Source organism: Giraffa tippelskirchi, chromosome 10 (assembly GCF_054371585.1).
Source record: "Giraffa tippelskirchi isolate mGirTip1 chromosome 10, T2T-mGirTip1v1.2.pri, whole genome shotgun sequence".
Classification (NCBI taxonomy): Eukaryota; Metazoa; Chordata; class Mammalia; order Artiodactyla; family Giraffidae; genus Giraffa; species Giraffa tippelskirchi.
The window spans coordinates 58,489,472-58,512,731 of NC_137284.1; the positions used below are offsets into that span (position 1 = coordinate 58,489,472).

The window sequence follows — 23,260 nt, forward strand, 5'->3', positions numbered from 1 at the left end:
CCTCACACTGACACTTCCACCCCACTTTTTGCTTCGGTGTGATGTTTTCATTGTGGCCTTTGTAAATTGCCACAAGATTTTGGTTTTATCTGTTTATTTTTTCCTATGAAGAGATGTATATTTTTAATAAGCCATCATGAAAATTGGTGCATAAAAATGTGCTTCTTAGAGATGTGCTTCATTAGCGGTATTACCTCTATTAGAAGTCATCTGTTTGACAGTATATGTATTTATTTTTCACGCTATTTCATTTTTTAGAGATTGCCAAGAAAGGTTTTCAACACTTGCTAGAAGATATCTGTTTCTATTTGTTAAAGATTAAGAACCATTCTAGAAATGCAAGATTTCCTCAAAGAAAGGAAATCTACATGCAAAGAGATCAAAGGAGACAGAAGTTAGACAGCACAAGTGACCTAAATTATTAAAGATGACCCTGTCATCATTTGTTTCTGAAAAGGGATTGATATTCATTATCAGCCTTTTCTTGGAACAAGAAAGCTAACTCTTAGGTAAAATGAAGGACACAGGAAAATTATTCATATAAGGATACAAAGTCCAGCAATAGTCTGTCGGAAAGGGCAGAAAGTTTACAAGCAAGTGGTAGCAGGCTATTTCTAGTCTGTTTCTCAAGTACTATGTTTCAAAGGGAAGTCTCAGCTGCAGAAATAAGACAAATGCAGAATTCTGAAGGCAGAGATAATGAAGAGTCCAATTGCCAGGCCATACATAGTATAAGGATGTATCATTTTATAAAGTATACAACATCAATCATATTTGAGCACTTATTCTATACTAGGCCCTGTGCCAAGAGCCTTACTCATTCAATCTTTGTTAACACAATCATTTTGATGGGACTATTAGGGACTAATATCCCTCTTGAATTGAGGAGAAAACTGAGGCATTGGAAGGTTAAAATATTTGCCCCAAGCCACAGTGCCGGTAACCAGCCAGGCCGGGGTGTGATCTTGGACTCTCTGACTCCAGAGTCTCTGTACTCAACTACTACACTGAAGGCCCTTGTGGTTCTCTCAGAACCACCAGATCCCATCTCCCTATGGTCCCAGGGCCAGTGGGAACTTCTAGGCAGGCAGGTCCCAGCCAGATGATGGAGAATGTCAAACAGAACTACTAGGTAGGTGTCAGTAGTAGGTGTCAGTACTCTGCATGGGGCTAGAGAAATTTCTAGATGAATAGAAAGTCAGGAACTTGATAGTCAGGGGGGATTGTGTTGTGATCAGGCTCCAGCAATGCCTCATTGCCCTCTGTACTCCAAAACAGTGCAGGCATAGTTAACTCAGGGCCCTTGGGGACTATGGCTAGGCCAGAGGACGGCTTCTTCATTAGTTTCAAACTGGTGGTGAGAAAGAAATGACAGGTCTGCAGCTGGGATGGGACTTTGGCTGGTATCCCCAAATAAATCTGATAGTGGTTTCAACAACAAAAAAGTCACTTACAGAGCAGATTAAATGCAAGCATTTAGAATGTCTCCTTTCAAGCTGTTTTGAAGGGATAGAAATTTATCAAAGGGGAGAGAGACACTGAATTCAAAACTTGCTAAACAGCTTCTTGATGCAGATTAATGACTAAATCAAATTGGGAGAGGTCAGGGATAGCACTGAACTTATTGTAGTCTTATTAAAAGAGAAACATCAAGCAAAATCTAATCTGAAATCATATTTTTTGATTGGTGGACAGAGAAGGTTTATCACATTTATGAAAGAATATTTCTGCTCAATTTAAAATCTAATTAAAATATCCCCTATCCACTGAGGTCCTTCTCACCAACTATGTAAAGAATAGCTAGGACATGGTATCATCCAAGATGTCCATCAGCAGATGAATGGATAAGAAAGCTGTGGTACTTATACACAATGGAATATTACTCAGCTATTAAAAAGAATGCATTTGAATTAGATCTAATGAGGTGGATGAAATTGGAGCCTATTATACAGAGTGAAGTAATTCAGAAAGAAAAACACCAATATAGTATATTAACGCATATATATGGAATTTAGAAAGATGGTAATGATGACCCTATATGTGAGACAGCAAAAGAGACACAGATGTAAAGAACAGACTTTTGGACTCTGTGGGAGAAGGCGAGGGTGGGATGATTTGAGAGAATAGCATTGAAACATGTATATTACCATATGTGAAATAGATCGCCAGTCCAGGCTCGATGCATGAGACAGGGAGCTCAGGGCTGGTACACTGGGATGACCCAGAGGAATGGGATGGGGAGGGAGGGGGAGGGGGGAGGGGGGTTCAGGATAGGGGACACATGTACACCCATGGCTGATTCATGTGAATGTATGGCAAAAACCACTACAAAATTGTAAAGTAATTAGCCTCCAATTAAAATAAATGAATTAATTTTTTAAAAAGCATAGGAAAATATTGAGTAAAATAGTCTTCCCTGCAAGAGAACTAGCAAATTCTCTTTACTGACAGAAAAACAAGAATGTTTATAACTGAACTACAACAAGACTCTAAGTGAAACTAGTTAAAACTGATCATTAGATATTCTATAAATCGATGTTCGATCGAGGTGCTTGCTAATTTATCTTCTCTGTTTATAGGCTATATGGAAGAGCATTTGGACTTTCATAATTACAACATACACTGAGAGAAAATTAATTGTTGCTGATAGCAAACAGTTTAGTTGCTGTTGTTTTTAAAATATAACTTCTTCAATAACTATACCAATATATTTTATGATTGTTCTCTAGTTCTATCATTATATATGGACTCATTAGAATCTCAATGGAGAAGAGGCACAGATTATTAAAAACTTGAGTAATGAGCATGTAGTTTTTCAAAACTATATGAAGATGACACATAATAAAGTCAAAATTCTGATAAAATACATATTTGCTTATAATAAAACTTCAGTGTAAATGTACCACTACAACTGCAACTGGTACTAATATAGATTTTGTTAACATCTAGTAAGTATATAAGAGAATCTAAACCAACCAAAAAAAGTGGGCGTGGAGTTCATGCTGAACTTAAACTTTTGTGTGGATGCACTCAACATTAGTGGACAAAGAAATGCTCAGAAAAAGAAAATGTGCTCAGTGTTGTTCAATTAAAAATAAGTATTTTCCAATATAAAAAAAATAAAATTAATCTGTAATACTGAATTCAGTAAATTGGATGATCAAGCACTTGGAACAGATATTTCACCATGCATGGCTTAACTTAAATACTATATCCTGCAAACAGTTCAAAAATGAACATGGGCATTTTCCTTCAAAGATCCTATTCAAGAAGAATATAGTATATGCTGTTTGACATGGGACATCTTCAATATGTTCTCTAATTTTTAATTGAAATTTGTTTTAAAAAATTTCCACTGCTTTTTTTCTTATTGCCTTTAACAAAATACATATTTTTAATCACTAAATCTAAATTGAAGGAAACATTTTTCTACTTTATTTTATATTAGATAAGTTAAAGTTATCCTTCATACTCATCCCACTTCTCCAATATAACTGTTCAAAAGTGGAAACCATGAACAATTTGAGGTTTACCATTCTAGATATTTTTATGTGCACATAGATATGTGTAGAACACACCATTCTACAAGAAAATCTGTCTATCAAAATATATTCCCCTGAAACTTTCTTATCTTAGTATATGAACCTTTTTCCATGGCAGTACATAAAGATTTAGGGCTTTCCAGGTGGTGCTAGTGGTAAAGAATCCGCCTACTGATGCAGGAGACAAAGATATGCAGGTTTGATCACTGGGTTGGGAAGCACCCCTGGAGAAGGGAAAGGCTCCCCACCCCAGTATTCTGGCCTAGAGAATTCCATGGACTGCATAGTCCGTGGGGTCGCAAAGAGTTGGACACGACTGAGCGACTTTCACTTTCACTTTCCTGGAGGAGGGTATGGCAGCCACTCCAGTATTCTTGCCTGAGAATCCCATGGACAGACAAGCCTGGTGGGCTACAGTCCATGGGATCACAAAGAGTCAGACAGAACTGAAGCAACTCAGTACGCATGCAGGCACATATAGATCTACTTCATTCTTTTCAAATAACTGTATTGTATTGCATAATACACATATGCCACATACATTTAACAATTCCCCTATTGATTGGTGTTTAGGGAGTATCCATCTTTGAAGCAGAGAAGGCAATGGCACCCCACTCCTGTACTCTTGCCTGGAAAATCCCATGGACGGAGGAGCCTGGTAGGCTACAGTCCATGGGGTCGTTAAGAGTCGGACTCGACTGAGCGACTTCACTTTCACTTTTCCCATTCATGCACTGGAGAAGGAAATGGCAACCCACTCCAGTATTCTTGCCTGGAGAATCCCAGGGACGGGGGAGCCTGGTGGGCTGCCGTCTATGGGGTCGCACAGAGTTGGACACGACTGAAGCCACTTAGCAGCAGCAGCAGCAGCATCTATGAAGAACTATAAATAATACTGCATGGAACATTACAGAGGTATTGAAGGATGTATACAGAAAGACCCTCACTTCTCTAGGGTAGATGATAAACAGAAATGCTAGGCCACAGCAGGCGAGCAGTTGTAATTTTGACAAGTAATACTAAAATCACCTGTTTTTCCTTGATTGTTAGTGTGGCTAAATGCCTTATTATAATAACTTTGGCTATGTGGTTCATCTTCCATGGATTTATAATCTTATTTTTTAAAAATTGGATTTTTTAACCTAAAAAGTTTCCTAACCTTTTGGGTGTTTTGTATTAAGCTCAGAATTATAACATCTAAGGAATAGCAAATACATTTTATTCCTTCTAGTACATCTACAGTTTTAATTTTTACACTTAGACCTGCAATACATCAGTATTTATGAGTATGGTACAATGCAGACATGCATTTTGAATTTCTCATCATTTCACCACCTGATTTGAAATGCCAATGTTATCATATGTTAAATTTTGAGGTGTTTCCGGCCTCTTTATCTAGTTCCATTGATCTATTTATGCTTCTCTGTGTCTATACCATGGTATATTAGCTATTTCAATTTCATGACATGTTTTGACCTTTGATAAGGCAAGACCCTGACTCCTTTTAATCTTTTGGTTATATTTACTTGTTTACTACCCATCTTCTGCATTAGAATACTTCCTGGGAAGCATGGCCTTGTCTCTTTTATTACTGTATTTCAATTGTCAAAAACAATGCTTAGTCCAGAGTGAGCACTTAATACATGTGATTTGAATAAACAAATTTAAATCTAAGTCTCTTTTATATCCATATTTTTTCTTTTTCTTAAAACTTTTTTTATTGTTAAAACAAACAAATATAGAAAACATAAAACAAAAATAAAAACACCCTTATAACTACTGCCCTGTATCCAATTTTTAGAAAGAAATAAAACAATTTCTGTTTTTCATATAATTATCATGCCAGCAGTCATAGTTTCCAAAGCTGTCATATCAGTAGGATCTTCATTTCTTTGTATACCAAGGTTTGACAATTGTTTAATTATTTGTACTATTTAAAAAGACATTATTCTGCCATTTGTTTCAGGAAGAAAAATAGCTACTTCCTGGGACTTTCACCTTTAGTGGTCAGCTCGATTATTTCATCTAAAGTATTTTTATTACCTGAAATAACTCTGCAAGGCCCAAAGCTAAATGCTGTGACCACCCCCCACCACTTCTCACCCTTAGGTGTAGTGAAGAGTTTCTGGCAAAAGACCTGGTACTTGAAAAGAGCATTTTGAATATTTGTACTCTTTATTTTCATGGAGCAAAGTTAATCTTTAAAAAATATGTTGGCCTTTGAGTACAAATATTTTCAAGCCCTTTTCATAATCAGTGCATTTGATAATTGAGATTCCCAAATGTTATCTTTCTCTCTCTCATTTTCTCACTGGTGTCCCTGTCTCTTGAACAACTTTCCTTTGGAGGTCCAGCCTTGTTATCTTCCCTGTCTGGTGGCTGACAGACTATGTGACAAGCTCTCAGCTGCAAAATGATACCCCACATCACAGGAAGATATGAAACAATATTTGTTAAAATGCTTTAAGTTCAAGATATTTATTCTCATAACACATTGTGTATTCCTATACACTTGTCCCTGAATATATTAGAAGCAGCTATTCAAGACCCAGATCACTAATGAGCTCAAAACAAGAGATGGAACTCTAAATTAGAGCCTGCTATATTAAGAGAAAACCCCTCTGAAAGAAAAGGAATTGGTTTTCCTTCCTCATTCACGTGCTCTGAGGACTGAAACATGTCATACTTCTCCTTTTTCTTAAAAAGACAGAAACTTCTTATTCTTTAGCATTAGGATGGAAACAAAGCTTCTTTGTAAGGAATCACTGAAATGCCTACTTTTTCTAATCTTCCATTGGCAATTAAAGCCACGCTGTCTTCTAAGGAGATGAAGTTGCCCTTCAGGTAATTTAAATAGAAATAAACAACACACTGATGATCAGTGTTTGTAATTTAGAAAAACGGATCTGCTAGTTCTGAACTAGTCACACAATGAGGTCGTTTTTTATAGACATAAAAGTCACGGATCCACTTTCAAATTTTATCTTCCCATGAAACTGATGACCTTCAGTGACTCCCTCCTTTATGTCCTGCAAGATCTTACTTTTTATTATCATCTGGTGATCTTTACAATTTCCATTCCCACTTGTCTTTGTTTTAATGTTTTTATTGGATGGATATATGCAATCAGTCATTTTCATTTCATCTGATTTTCCTACTGATAAGCTTATGTACTGTGCCCATATGGACACCATAGTCTAAAACATACATCTACAGAATAATGGAGGCACATTTAAATCAATGGGATTTCTCAGGGTTTTGCCATTAGTGGAATTGCGGTGCGGGATAGCAGAAAGAAGGTTTGGGGTTCACTTAAAATTGTGGGTGAGGGGTAACCAAGAGAAGCTTTGGGCTGTGAAGAGAACTAGGCTCAAGCCCCAACTTTATTACTAAACTAAATGGACTCCTTTAGCGCACATTTTAACCTGAGTTAAAGTTTTCTTTTCTATAAAATGAGGATCAAAATAATTAAAACTAGATAGCAGTTACTGATTGCTGTTTATCTTGTGTCATTCTTGACACTTTCCCTACTTTATAGTAAATCCATAAATAATCCTTTAAGATAGAAATAATTTCTTCTTTAAAGGAAGCGGAGTTAGCTAAGCAAGGCCAAACAATGTTAATAAGCAGTACATTCTGCTGTATCCTTTAAAGCATGTACTGCCTCATAGAGTGTTGAGTGGGGATCATATGAGATACTGAATGTGAATGTACTTCCTAGATGCTGTGTGCTCTACTCAACCAAGGCTTAGGTGTTTTGCATATGAAGAGGGCTACACTGTAAAGATATGTGTATTCACCGATACCATTTTCTTTCAAGTATAACCTGTTTCCTTGAAAAATTTTTAAAAACTATAAAGTGGTACTTACTAGCATAAGGGTTGATCTTGGGAAATTTTACAGAGTTTGCTTTCTGTACCACCCTTCATCCCTAACAGCATTCTTTTTCAGAAGAGCCTTGATTTCAAAATTTATTAATAAGTACAATTCCTCTCCCATTGTCTCCAGTGTGAGGTAGGGGACATACGGTTGATGAATTCATAATTTTTAAATAAAGAGTCTTTTTAAAAACCTGTCATCAACTGTTATCATCATTAGATTAAAAAGAATGGATTTTGTTTTTTTGCTCCAGAAAGGGATGCATATATCTCAGAACAAAACACAATCCTTTAAACTGAACACACTCAGTGGTAGGACAAACTCTTGACATGCTATTTGATCTTTTTAATTTTGGGGCCAGACAGTGAAACCTCATCATGGATCCACATGGGTCATCAGATGAAATTTGAGAACTACTATTTTAAAGACCATGTGGGACCGTGAAAAAATCATGACTGAGCAGCAGACAGACCTGGGTGAGAAAGTATGTTCTGCTTTTCATAGCAGAGGATGGGGTGCTACTCTACCATGGGCTCTGTTGTTTGGCTGTTTGCATTTAAATCTGGCCTCTGCTTCCAGTTACATCATCTTTCCTTATGTCTCTAAGGCTCATTATTCCCGGGAAGTAAAAGGAGTATAATAATAACACCTTGATTATTATGAGTATTAAATGGGATAATTCACTTAAGAACCAACATAGTAAGCCCTCCAAAATGTTAGTTTTTAAATTAATCTATTATTAACATATTATTAATAATTATAATTATCTTCATTTCTTTTATTATTATTCATTTATTTAGCTTCTTTGATTTTCAGTTTACCTATCTGTAAAATGGAAATAAAAATAGCTAGCTTGTAGGGTTGTTGTGGAGCCTAAATGAGACAATACATGTTGGTGCATAGAATGGCATTTATCAAAAGCCCGATACATGGTAGTCCTTACTATTTTTTTGTGGCATTTCCCTTCCATATTCCCCTAGTACATGCACAGTTGGCAGATGGTCCTTGATATTTCCAAGCCCCTCTTTGGTGTTGTACTTGAAACTCTGTCCCAGCAATCCCTCCATCATCTCCCTAAAAAGTCACCTGTCCCATCTATTTGTCCCTTAAGGTCCTGAATGCACCTGAAGGCAATTCCATCAGCAAATTGCCTTGGGAAAGTTTTGAATGTTATTTAAATAAGCACACTGAAAAATCCTAAAAGCAAAACACATTCGTGATTATCACTTAAAAACCCAGCAATACCTATTTCAGAGCTCAGCCTTAAAGTATTGTGAAGAGGAAAGAAAAAAAAGACAAGAGACTCAAAAAATTTTTTTTCCAGCTTGGAAACAATGAATAATGGTAAGACCAGATAAGATTGTTTTTTCTTCTGCCCAAGTCTATTTTCATGTCCATCAGCCTGGACAACTCAGGGGGTCCCCTAAGGTGCCATCTAGCTCCCCACATTTCTTCCTGCTAGTTATCATGCGGGTTACCTCTGGATCTCGACCCTTTCTTTTCTTTATTGTGGGGTGGCATCTGGCAGTTGTAGATTCTGGAGAGTGATGAGATCAAAAGGAAGGATAAATTCAGCTTATACTGCTATGATCTGATGGAGAATTCTCCTCGATAGAGAAGGTCCTATTTTCTTTCTAATACATACCTCCAAATCTATAAATTGTTCAATGCACCATGGTATGGAACTAGAACAGCTATTTTTTCCTGTTCTCCCAAAACATCTGACTAAGGGCATAAAGGGAAATATCTATGTGATAACGGAGGTGTCATATTTCCATTATTGCTTCATCTGTATGATGAAGGGGTTGGATTAGGACCTCTAAGATCTTCTCTAATTATCTGTAAGAAGATGCATACTAAGGAGTGGGGAAAAGGTTGTTTTAGAAGATTGATAAGTGACTGAGAAGAGGAGGCATGAGAGAAAGGTGTTACATTCTTTTGCAAATTCGTAACACACAAGCAGATCATGGACTAACTTAAAGGAACATAACTAGGTGTTAAGAATCTGAATGAAATTTGGGAACAGGCACACATGACAAATGGATGGTGAGAGACAACTTTTATTGTCAAAACCTGGTGTTATTAAAACTTTGGGTTTTATTCTGAATCATTTAGCTGGGCATTTAAATAAATATGAAGAAAGGCTTAAAAGTATTGTCCTTGTTACGCTGAGAGGTAGTACAGACTGGAAGGGGGGTGGGAAAAATTTGTTAAATCCACAAAGAAAGGTTCCATCTCACCTTTCCAGCTCCAATCTGTTATCATCAGAGTCAGTCAGCTCTTCTTCAGTGTGTAAGCCAGACTGTTCTTTGGCTTTCTGGCAGAGAAGAACTTAGGCTGGGATTAAATGAATTCTACAAGGCAATGTCTACGAAACTTTGGACTTCTGTTAAATTGATTAGGCTATCTGAAGGTTCCCTAAACAGAATAGGATGCTAAGTGCTCTGCTCTGCTACAGACACTGATCAATCTTCAAAAGCATTCAAGACAAGTTTCTGTGTTAAAGACCAAGTGATTTCTTTTTTTTCCTTTCTGTCCTCAGAGGATATTTTGTATTAACTGAGGGTAATATAAATATTACTCTGTAATATTTTGAGATTGATAAAGGGCAAAGATGTTACTGAGCCCTTTTATTTTTCTTGAGTACTTAGAATGTAGCATCATATCAAATTGACACAACAAATATTAAGAGTAGATTTTCTTTTCTAACTAGATTGAAATAAAATAAAACTGCTTCTCCTTGTGCTGTATATACATTTCCCCCCCTCCATGAATGTGATTACACTTCATACAACTTTGGAGGATTAAACCTTCTTCCTTTATACTGCATTCATTTCCCTTGCCTCTAAAATGATAACCTATTGCTAGAAAAATAACCTGATTCACAGTGAAATTGGATAGGCTAATGTGAAGCAGTTAGGTTCTAGATCAATATTCTGTGAAATGCCCCAGAAACACACGTTTTCCATTCTTTCTTTCATTATTCTTAAAATGAGCCATAAAGTAGGGGAGGGGAAAAAAAGCTTTAGACTGAAACATATCACATAATAGAATATGTGAAAAATTAAAAAACAGTGAACAAAGGAGCTAAAATTGATATTAGAAAGGAAAATAACTGCAGATATGGTAAATACACTAAAAACATATCAGATGGTAAATAAAAATCACTTGCAAAAGGCTGAGCAGCTTGAACATGGAAATACACACAGATTTTCCTTTGACTATCTGAACAGATTCCCCACCCCCACCCTCCACCCCCTCCACAAGTACACAGAGTGCCAAAGTAGTCATCTCACAGGGAAATAAGACCATTCACAACACATGGAAAAGTGCTGCCATGCTCCAAAATAGATCTTGGAAAGTTTATCATCTTCAAGTGAGTGAATAGGAAACTTGACCGTTTTTAGACTGATTAAAATTCAATGTATTTCTACTTGCCATTTTTAGAGCAATTTTTTTTCCCTCCACATCATTAAAACCCTATATATCATGGGTTTCTGACTAATTTTCATGTAAGTAATCAAGATATAGTTTTGAAATTTTATTTAAAACTGTGTTTTGCTAAGACAAAATTTTGCTTTTGTTTTTAAATAGAAATTGCACCTTTACAATAATAGAACAAAGTTTTTGCATTTGACTCTGATTTTTATGAATGAGATGTCAACTTAGCAAAGCACAATTTCCCCTTCTTATAAACCACAGTGGAGTACTATCACCTCGGGTGCATCCTATGACAGCTGGAGAGATTAACATTTAGAACAAATAAGAAAGACCACTTCAATTTCTTTAATTTTCTAAAAAGAGAGAAATCCACGATCCCCTGTTGAAAAAAATTTAAAAGTGAAAGACATTTTACATTATTTATTTACTAAATTTATTTTATTGAAGTATAGTTGTTTATAATGTTGTGTTGACATTTTACATCATGATAACAACACTTTGACTGTTAAGCTTTTAACACAAATGTACAATAAACACATTTTTCTTTTAGGATTTACTTACTCTCTGAAGCCAGACCTCCTTCATTTTCCAATTCTGTCCTGGGTTGGCTGTGTGTTCTTGCACAAGTAACTTACGTCTCTGTGCTTTTGTTTCCTTATTGTGCAAAGGGGATAATAATTGTACCTACCTGAGAGTGTTGCTGTGAAGATTAAATATCTTAATATCTATAAAAGGCTTAGAACATTACTGGCTCATAGTAAGTGCTATGTAACTATTAGATGTTATTATCATTATTGAAATATTTCAATAAATCTATTTTATAACCAAGTTCCTTGAAAATTTTTAATACGTACTTTCCCTGAAAATGAAAAATTACACACTTTGTTGTGAATCAGATATTGGTCAAAGTTTCACATTTGACTTTGTTCCTGTCAGTCACAACACCAAAACTTAATTCCTAAGAACCTACCATGTACAAGTTGGTTATCATGACGGAATGCCTTTTTTTCAGCTAGTTTTTGCATATTGCAACTTGAAATACTTATTGAAAAATCCTATTTGAACCAAATAATTCATAGAAAGTTCTTCAGCATTTTACTTAGAAATGCCTGTCTTTATATATAGGCAGCAAAGCAGGTAGGTGATAATCTTGGTTAGTAAAAATTACAGATTCAACCAAGTCTGTGAACAGAAGATATAATTATGAATATTTATAACAATGATTAGATGTTTTTAAGAAAACACATATCCTCCAAAGCAATACAGACTAAAATTAGCTCTTACAAGCCTGGATATGGTTCTGTCTCAGCAGGTACCAGACCCATTTAGACTCATGAATATGACATCATACGGTCAATCCCACTGTGAACAGCTGCATCTAAGAGGAAATTTGAAAATGATCAAAAAGGCCCACCTGCCCCAAGCCACCCTTGCATCAGTACTTAAAGTTCCTGTTATTATCTTAACTTTCTGAAAAGGCAGATTTCCCAAAGATTTTCAGCAGGGTATTAAGAACTGGTGTATCACAAAAGGGTCTTGTGGCTGTGTAAATTGAGAAATGCTGTGAGGACAAGATTAAATGAATATATACCTTTATTTGCTAAATAGGTATTAATTGAGTGCTGGAAGTAAAAAGAATCAACAGGACAGACCTGATGGGCTTTATATTCTAATGAAGGTGATAGAAAAGAGACGGGAACGGAAAACAAAATGATTATGAACTGTACTAACTATTAGGAAATAATCATGGAGCTGAGACAGAGAGAGATGAACAGGGAAACACACACTTTAGAAAGCATGATTGACTGTGGTGGACCTCTTTGAGGGAGTGACATTTAAGCTAAGGTTTGAAGTAAGGGAAGCGGCTAGATACGTGAAAATGAGTGAAAGAGCATCCCAGACGGAGGGAAGAGCTCCTGTGAAGGGTGTGAGGAGGAAAAAGACGTGTTGTGCTCCAGTGAATGGATCAAGATGAGTGCGGTGGACTGAGAGGTCCAGGTAAATGAGATGGGAGCAATGAGGCTGTGACAGCCAGGTCACAGAGCACTTGAGGCTACGACAAAGAGCGGGGCAGCAAGGGCTCAGGTGTGGTGGGAAGCCCTTAACGATGATGCACGGGGTGGAGGGAAACCTGCTCTGATTTACACGTTAGGAGTTCACTTCAGGTTCTGAGCAGAGACTATGTAGGGGAGGGGTGCAAGGCCTAGTGAGCAGGCCAGCCAGGAGACAGTGGAGCAGTCCCTGCAAGGGATGACCCTGGTTGGTTACACTGCCCGTGGAGGATACAGGGCAAATGGGACTTCGAAGCTTTTAATATGCTAAAGTGTAGCATCAAGCTTCAAATTTGATACTAAAGATCCAAACTGATTTGGTCAAATAACACATGTCAGTGAATGCCAGGTTCAAGAATTACCTCCTGAGTCATTGATAATGTGGTTGTTTTTTTCTTGAAGAGAGTCAGGGTTTATGCCACTACTAGATCATCTGCAGATGGCAGGGTTTGTAGGAATAGGGTAAAAGAAAAGCAATTGGTTTGGGGGTGGGGGCAAAGGGGAGTTGAGGGGGAGACTGTGGAGAGACAAGCAGTGGGGCTTTTCCTTAGGAGAGCAGGTTTCTGGAATAAAGGGGAACACCATGAGTGGTAGGGCTTTGGGAAACTAAGAGAAGGCAGGGGGCTCCGGAGACAGGCTGGGCCTTTTATGGAATGTAACCCAGGGCCATTCTTATTTATGTGTTTAACTCTCCATGTGGTCATCTCTAAGTACATTCATGCAAATACTTGCCTGCAAATGGTCATGACTCCCTGCCCCTTTGCAGACTCTTCAGGGAGAGCACTGGACTTGGAGTCAGAAGGCCGGAGTTAACAGGGCAGCACTGTCATCTACTGGTGGGGAACTACGCCATCTCTGCCTCAGTCTGTACTTTAGTAAAAGCATTTGATCCCACATCAAAAATGTGGATAAAATATTAGCTACTGAGAAAACATATGGCATCACCTCAAATACTAGGAGTGCCTTTTAACAAATTAAAACGCAGCTCAGAGAGACTACTTCCAGTGTTGATATGTGCTGACTCCAAGTTGCCACTACCCAAATCTGCCCCAGTTATTAACATTTCAGTAGCTAAGAAGAAAGGCGAAGTTTCTCATTGACCTTCTATTCACTAAAATGATATATCTAATTTGCAAGAATATACATTTTCCTCATTGGAGGCAATAAAATTATTCTCGCTTTGAGTGGGGAAAAGAAGCGAGCCTATAAAGTCTCGTAGTTCCTGAATTGGCCCTTAAGCAACAGTGATCACTCACTACTTTGCTGGGATTTTTTCTTTTGCCTTACTGCCATCTTTGCAGTCTATATGATGTTAGGGATGAAAAAGTGTTCTAATATTGTCCTGACCTTTTAGCCCTGTGGTGGGTCCAGGGAATGAGGTGTTAAAGCAATTTGCATTATTGTGCTCTCTGTGCTGTGAACTTCTCTGAATCTTGGGCTAAAGAGATCCCACCTCAATGTCCATAAACACTGACATTTTCTACACTCTCCTGCTTGTAAGAATTCTGTTTGTCAGACTTAAGGTTAGCAACAAATAATTATGCTGAAGTTTGGGTTAATTAATGTATGAGTCGAGCCCATTTGAAATTTAAATTTGGCAGCAGTGCACTTCACCTGTCTTTTTTCCCTTGTTGCCCAAGTTGACTTTATGAAAACCTCACCAGAGAGGAAATTTCTAAAAAATGGCAGAACTTTCCTTTAAAAATTATTATCATCAAAGTGATAATCTTTTTCCTAGTCTAGTCCTGGGGTAAGTGCTATTACTTTTGGGCTCCAGAAAGGGATAAATACAGTTTTCATAGTCAGCTGACACCAAATTCATATTTGTTTATAATAAATTAATTTGGTTAGTTCATAGAAATAGGCTGGGTCAGACATAAAAGCCTAAAATCCTAGAAGAACTAATGTCACATTTCATGTTTTCACTGCTGTGCAGGAAATTCCTATGTATGTACACAGCTACCTAGAATGCCCACTTGGCATATGACGTGAACCAGAGGAGGCTCAGGAACACAGGATAATGAGTCCAAATTCCTGGGCATTGGTTATTGAGAGAGGCTTAGTTCCTGAAACCCTAGTGGGTGCGAAAACTGAGCTTGACACCTCCAGAGAGATTGACTTAAATGTCCACAGAGAGGCGCTCCCCATTCCATTGGTTATTAAAGGCTCTGATCATTCAAGACAATTCACATATACAATCTAATAAAAGATGTCTAAGTTGTCATCCAAATGTCATTTGACCTCAGTCATGAAATAAACCAATCTTTTGGCATTAGGCAAGCAGGTTTGAGTTCCAGCTCTGCCGCTTCCGAGAAGCTTGGTGAGCCTCGTTGGCTTTCTGTGTCTCTGCCTCCTCATCTATGGAGTGGGATTGATAATCTTCCATAGGAATGTCATGAGAAGTGACGGCACATCAGTCTCTCCAGCACAGTAGGACTTCAGTGAATTATAGCTGCTTCGTAACTATTTTATTTATATTCCTAACGTGTAAAAGGTATTAACTTGCTGATGATCAGTTATTCAAGCAGTTGAGAATTAATTGCTCCCAGGATGCCAGTCCATATTGGTAAATGAGAGCGGTCAGTTCTATTTTTTCCTTTTCTACAGAAAATAAATACTACTTAAGTAGCTTCCGCCTAGTGCAAGAAGCATGGGAGAAGTAGAAGAATCTACTTTGTGATTAAGAAAGTGTAAAGAGGCCGGTGGGAAATGCTTCTGCATGCCTAAACAAAATGCTATGCTCTGAATAGGTAAGTTCTGTTTTAAATGCTCAATGAAGGAACCAGAGTTGGCTCTTCCAATCAACACCGACTCAATCCAGAAATAAGAGTGTGGGTGTAAGAAGCTTTGAGATGTGAATGGATTATTGATTTGAGAGAGAAGGGGCTGAAATATGTAGCAATATTGAGCTGATACCATAAAAGAGGAAAAATTTAAGCCTCAATGTAACAAAGATAATTACAGGGGAAAAAAGAGCATGACCATGTTTAGGTAAATTTAACCCATTTCATGAAGAGAAGAGATGTCTCTTGTGTGTGCTGGATATGGGATAAATATGTGACTGTCCTTTTTAATATAGTAGGGAAATAAGAAAAAAAAAACAGATATCCACAACAGAAAATGGAGAATAAAATGCCATAAAACAAATATAAAATGGTATACTTTGTGATCCAAAATTGGCATCTTTCACTTGTATAATTCACCTGTGCGGCTTCTAAGTACACAAATATTCTGGGAGACATTTGGGTGCTGAAAGGTGGATATTTCTAGATTGCAATCTTTGCAGGGAGGGGATTTATAAAACTCATATTTTCCCCTAATACACTGTTATATCAAAGAGATTAAGAGTTTATTTCAATAAATGAATGACAAAAGGAAAGAATACTTTATATACACAGAGGCACACACACACAGGTGTGCATGCACACTACCTCTGGAAGCCCCAGGGAAGGAGATATCACAGGGTGTGATATTATATCTTGCTTGGGAGCAGGGGAATTGACCACTGGAAAGACTTAAAAAAGAAGCAGTATTTAAGTTAAACTATAGGGAATTTGAGGGAATTGTAAGATTTCAAAAAGGGGAGATAAAGTAAGGAGTGTATATCAAACTGATTGAAATTGTCGTGTACACTCAATGCTTGCATTTCCTCACTTCTTGTTCTTAGTTAAATACAGTTGCAATCTCTCAATCCTTATCCCATTTGACTTACTTGCAACATTGAGTCTAGGTGCCTGCCCACTCTATCCTCTCTGGCTTCCCTAATAGACATTTTCTTGTGTTTCTTCCTTTCATCTAACCTTTCATCTCTATCTTTATTGCAGGCTCATTTTCCCCTGACCCTTAAAAAAATGGCTTTCTCGAATGTTCTGTCTTAGATGTTCTTATTTTTCTGCTTCCTTTTGTCCCTTTATTTTTGACTCTTTTTTTTACTTCTCTATAGGCTATATCCTCCATTCCTACACCATCAGCTGAAATAGATATATGATTGTCTCCCAAACCTGTACCTCTAGTACAGAATTCTCTCTTGAAACACATTTATGTATCTACTTCTATTGGACATTGCCACTTGGATAAGCCAAATGCATCACATTCCTAATTAAATTCTTTATCTGCCTTTCCCAAAATATTACTTGTCCTATGGGAAGGACATCCATCTCTCCTATTATCTGTGAAAGGAATTTGGAATTGATCGCACAATCGTTCCTTTCCCTCCCTTTTCCTAGTTTACATTTCTATCATGCATCAACTACCCTTGCAGACCCCTGTAAGCTCCTGTTATTGTTTTTCCTTTTTCTTGTCTATCTCCACCAAGGTGACTTTAATTGTTTCTCCTCCCTGTTACTGCAGTAAGGTATTTTGATTCTTTCTGGCAGGGTCGGCATGGTATGGGTCACAAGAGGCTCCCATGCCGCTGTGCTAAAGGGTTTGCATTTCGTCATGAGGACAATGGGGGTCCTTGAAAGAGCTACAAGAGGTCATTTAAATAATCAGATCTGCCATTTTGGCACATCAGTCTGGCTGAAAGATAGGAAGAGTATTAGAATGGAAGGTGGATGGATACAAATTAAAAGGAAGGCAGATTCCATACTGCTCTAATACCCGGTTGGCTCGGCAAGACTAGATCTCGTTGGAGCTATAGGTGCTTCTCCCCGCGGGCCTTTTACTCCGTGTCCTGCATCGCAGGATACCTCCTGGGTGCCTCTGGATACCTGTGGCTTCTCCCAAATCACCATGTTGGTTCAAGCCTCCAGGCTTTTTATTGTCTGGTGTCCTGCCTATAACACACAGCTCATCTCTTCCCCTGCTTATCTGGCTCATTGTTTTGTCACTTAAATGCTGAATCATGCCCCCACTTAGGGTCACCTCCCTCGGAACGCTTCCGCAGTGTCCAGCTCGGCGTTGTTCCTCCCTGGGCAGCGCTCACTGGCGTCTCTCTTGGAGTACTTACCCCATGGGCCCGTGATTGTCTGTTGGGTTGCCTGACTCTTCCAGTCCCCTGTGAAGGCAGGAACTGTAATTTGTCACAATATGCCCGGACTAGGACTGTAATGGGCACTTAGTAAACATTTATTGAGTTTTTAAATATGACCAAAGCTATGAGGATGATAATTTGTTAAACGTGTTACTGGGGAATGTTGAATATGTTTTGAAGGACAGGGGAAGGTGATATTTGAAACGCCAAATTCTGAACTACCAGGCAAATAAAAGGCAAGGATTGGGGATGGGGCTGCAGGAAAAAACTAAAACCAGAGTAAAGCAGTTCTGCAACTAAACCATTAATGTAAAGGGACCCCCCACCCACCCATACCCCAATTCTGAGGCAATAGAATATCAATTCAAACTGCCCGCTGAAAATTTTCATAAGGGCTGAAAATGAAGGAGAGACTGGATTCAGTTTTTGTGGCATCACTATGGCTTTGGAACTGGAATTAGGAAGCTGTTGAGGTTTTCTACTTGACTTAGGTAGGAAAGATAAAATGAGATCACATCATGAAAGCTCTTCAGTGCTAGGCTGAAGAGTGGTTCTAAGTCTTAGGCTCCCAGGGTGGTCACTGAATAAATTATGAATACAGGGTGACAAAATGGGAGCTTAGAAAACAAGTCTGACCCTGTTGTGTAACACTGAATGCATTGCAGAGAGACTAAACGTGGCTGAATATTAGGGGAACATTTAAGTATTTTGTTGAAGGTAATAAAAGCTTAAATGAGAGGGGTTGCAGTGAAACTACGTAGAAGAAAAATGCAGCCTCCATGAGAAAAATCTGGAGTAGCCTTGAGCCTTGATAAGACAGAAGCAAGACACACATTTGCAAACAGAAATTTTAATGAAATAGAATGATTAAATACTGATTACAAAAGCAGAAAATATTTCGTGGAGCCAGGTACTTTATTTCTTTGAGAAACAGCTCCTTGGGTTTAGAGTATTTGTATTATTCCTCTACAGAGAATACCGATTCATATGCTACTTTTAATAAAGAGAGGTTTTTCATTTGAACAAAGACATAATCTTATACTTCAGGTACCCAGAGGAACCCTGGGGGTACCCTGCAGTGCAGGTCAAGGGCATGGAGCCGAAGGCACGGTGGGAGAAGCACAGTCAGCTTCCATGAGAAATGGTCTTGCAGAGCCGGCTGGCTGGCTGGGTATTAGACACCTTTAACTGCACTCCTCGATCCATGCTTCTGACCATAAAATTTTTTTTCTTGAAAAAAAAAAAGGCACTAAACTACATTCCAAACAGACAACACCCTTTTTGGAAAAACAATTCAAGAAAATTGCACTTGCAAATATTGAGAAATAGATTCTGAAGACATTTTCTATCAATTGTTCCTCTCTCAATTCTTCATTTCTAAAATAAAATTATAAAAACTTAGCACCTTTCCATATTACTAATTTTCTACACTCATAAAGTGAAGCCAGAAACATAAATTAATATTATTTTCTGTGTTTTGATAGAATTGAAAACAAGATAATACCATTTTGTGGTGACAACACAAAATATTATCACTTGGTTTGTAATACTCATTTGTAATTTGTTTTGTAATAGTCATTATATAAACCTCTATAAGATCATGTCAATATTGAAAAGCACAAGAGTGGTCACATAAAATAATGCTTTTAATTATAATTAAAGTTGAATAAAATCTCATACCTGAGTGGAATATTACTTATGTACTGGTCATTCTCTACTGACCTTGAGGACAGGTCATTATTTGTCTAGGTACCTCAGGCTTAATGGAATGCTTGGCATATCACAAATAATCACAAATACTTTTTGAATAAATGACATTTAAAAAATATAGCACTTAGATAGAACCTACTACGTACCAGGCACCTACTCAAAGTGATTTACAAACATTAATTCATTTAATTCTCATTAAAAAAAAACCCAATTTCATGAAGAGAATTAAGATACGCAAAGGTTATATAATTTGCCCCAAACCATACAGCTTCTTCTAGAAGATGGTAGTTAGACATGAAACTCAAGGAGATCCCTGTCAGGATCTGTGTTCTTAATTAGTACTGCTTTGTGAAAAATGCTGTCTTTAAATTAAATAGAGGTACATATATAAATATGTGTATTAACTATATTTTATAACAGCATTGAACTTAGAAGAAGAAGACCAGGGTTCAAACACAAATTAGATTTATTCAGTTTGTGGCTTTGAACAAGTTCATTAACCTAATGGGTTAATTTCCTTATAGGTAAAATCAAAAGAAAAGCTGGTACCTCACAAGGCTATTGTAAGCTTTAAAGAAAATAATTTACGTGAAAATACTAGACTATAGTCGGCACCCGGGTTATGCTATTTGGTGTGCCGAGAAGCATGGTACTATTTTCTTCTTTTCTGCCTTCAAAAGGGTACATATTTGCATATTACACATCATATAGGTCTTAGCAAAAATGAGATCAAATTCTGTATTTGGTAAAACATTGTTTCCAGTAGCTCTTAAAGCTAGAGTTAATTTATTAAACCATTTTCTGGACAGTCAGATAAGCTTCAGGCTCAATACCTTGTTTTTTTAGGAAAAAAAAATATATATATATATATATATTTACCAGAAACCATTATGGTTTAAACATCTATGATCAAGGGGGGAAAAAAATCTATTTCTTCTATTTTGGATATCAGGTTATAAATATTAAAAATAAAATTAGACCCACAAGAGAACATATGGCATTTATGTTCCAAGACTCTCCAACATCACCCGACTCGACCAAACCCGACGGAAACTGCCTCGGTCAGTGGTTCCCAACCATAGCTGCAGATTACAATCACATTAAAGAAGCCATAACAATGTAAACCCCCTCATCAGATAATCTGATTTAATTGGTTTGAGGTAGGGTCTGGGCATCCTTTTTTTTTTTTTTTTTGAAAGCTCTCCCATTGATTCTAATTTACAGCCTGAGTTGAGAACACTGGTTTAGGTTATCATTGAAAACATCACCAGTCTCTTATTTCCACTTCATTTTTACTCTAATAAAAACCAGCAGTAGATAATATTTTCATTCATGTCAACATTGAAAGACTCTGAGAAGTTCACCAAGAATAGAGTTTTCTTCGACTCCGAGCATCATGAAACAAAACAACTCTAAGATTATTTATGTGTTCTTATGAATAAGTTATAATAAGGATTTCATGTTTACCATATTGGGTATGTCAGTATGGTCAATAAATAACCTTAGAGTACTTTACAAGGATTGACTATTATTCTTGTGGCTATAGTTTCTGAAATTAACTGTAGATTAGAGGCATGGAACCAAAGCAAATCCCGACCAACGGATGTTTTGACCTATGTTAAAATACTGAGCAGAAATGAGTGCCCACTGAGAATACTGACTTCAGCTGCAAAGCTGTTTTGCAAAGCTAATCACCTTAGACCCTCTCATAATGCCAGTGTAGAAAACCAACAATTTTGACCTTTTAAAGCTGGGTTCCAACTGGACACAGAGTAGGCTACCAACATGCTATTACAAATGATACTTTATAAATCCCACAACACTAAAACCATTCCTACTTTGTCTCTAAAGGTAAGTGAAGGCTGCCCAAATATATGGACTATTTGTTTTTCTATTACCCTTTAAGATACACTGAAACTTGGACACTCTGCTTTCTGAAGATTAGTTTCAGAAACTACGTGGCCACACTTTGGTTTATTTTGAACATTTCACTTTCCATCACCAAATAATGCAACAAATAGCCTCGAATAGATGATTTGGTTCAGGTTAACTACGGCAGTCAGGGTCTCCTGAAGATCGGCGACGGAACCCTGCCTTCTAGTCTTGCATGTACTATGTAATACTAGGTTAAAGCTTTCAGAAGGAAATTTTCTTAGACAGTTCTGCAAAATATAGCCTGAATAATGGGTTAAAAATCTAACTGGATTGTTAACTTTTGACTTTGACTGGATTTCCTTGAACCACAAGGAAAATGAATGTTCCGGGAAGATAGAACTAATATGTTAGAGCTTTTCTTGAAGTCTTTCACCCGGCCTTGGAAAGAGCGTCATGAAAAAAAGAGTACCCTTTTGGCAACTATGCACACAACATATTTTTCCTAATAGGTGTGAAGAATGGCTGCTATGCATAAATGATTGTTGAAAATCATTCTCTGTAAAACATGACTTAACAAGTAACTCCATTGACCACTGGGCTCATTACCAATATCAAGAACAACCAAGACACATTATGTAGATGCCTTATCATCTGTTAGTTAATAAACACCTCTTAGAAAAAAATCCACAGCGTTCAGCCCCTCATTGGGTAATTTTCAGACTCAGGAAGCTGAAGAATGAAACTTTTAAGGGAAATTGATATAACAGCAGAGTAAAACTCACACACAATCAGAGGACTCTTCAACATGACACCCTGAGTTTCAGCACCTTCCCAGGACAACTAGCTTTCCTTTAATCAAGGGTAAGGAGAGGCGACTGAGACTAAGTGACCCTAATCAGACCCTCAAACGTCACAATCAAACTGCAGTTTTGCAATCAAAACCCAAGGTATCTAGTGCATCTCCACCATACCCCGGAACATCGCAGAGCTTGGAATAAATCCCTCTCATTCCAAGACCCTCCTTACCTGGAGTATTTTCTCTGAGTTGCCCTCCATGGTGGCTCAGTAGAAGCCAAGGGCGTTCGCAGGTGGTGGCTCCAGAGGTTCAGGAACTCAGGCTCCAGCGGGCATCTCCTGAGCAGGAGACTGCCGGCCGCCGCTGGGTGCGGTGCGGACGGTGCGCACCTCTCCAACCCAGGAAGGTCCAAGAGCGGCGCGGCGCAGCCCACCCAGAGCCTGGGGGGCTGGCCGTCCTAGCGGAGAGAAAACTACTTTAGTCCGGAGCGCTGTCTGTCTCGTCCCCCTCCTGATTTCCTGACACTTTAATTCTGCTTTAAATGATAGTTTATCCTTAACCCCAGCTTGTATTATAGGCTAAGAGGCAAACTGCTTTATCCCCCGTGCCTGATTCCAACCTCCCCAAAGTCCAGGAGGCTCACCTTCCCGGCGCCTTCCCTTCCAGCAGTGAGCTGGGCGCAAACTTCTCCCGACTTAAGTCTTCTCCTGCCCGCTCCCCCGCCCTACCCGGCCCGCCTCCACGTCCCCCTCCACCCCCCCGTGGAAGCAGAGGAGGTGGCAGCGGAATTGATGAGCGCCAGCTCCCCCCTGTCCCCGAACCCTCCCGCCCCCGTCAGCCGGCTCCTGTCCCCGGAGAGGGAGGGGGAGCAGGAGAGCTCCGAGCGCCTCCGCAACAGCCCCTTGCCCCCCTGGTCCACGAGGGGGGCTGGGCCCACCGCCGCTGCCTTGCTGGAGTCCCGGCGGGGGGCTCACCCCACGAACCCCCCGGA

At 38.3% G+C, this 23,260-nt stretch overlaps 1 protein-coding gene across 1 annotated transcript in view; it reads right to left on the reverse strand.

Annotated features, from left to right (window-relative positions):
• CALCR (calcitonin receptor) overlaps window positions 1-22,971 on the reverse strand; it is a 113,209-nt gene extending 90,238 nt beyond the window's left edge. Inside the window, exons 1-2 of the mRNA XM_081531466.1 lie at window positions 22,913-22,971; window positions 22,500-22,726 (exon numbers count right to left, since the gene is read on the reverse strand). Of these exons, the coding sequence (XP_081387592.1) occupies window positions 22,500-22,529 (30 nt within the window). The 5' untranslated portion in view covers window positions 22,530-22,726; window positions 22,913-22,971. The remainder of the gene's footprint in view (window positions 1-22,499; window positions 22,727-22,912) is intronic.
• Between the last annotated feature and the right edge of the window lie 289 nt (window positions 22,972-23,260).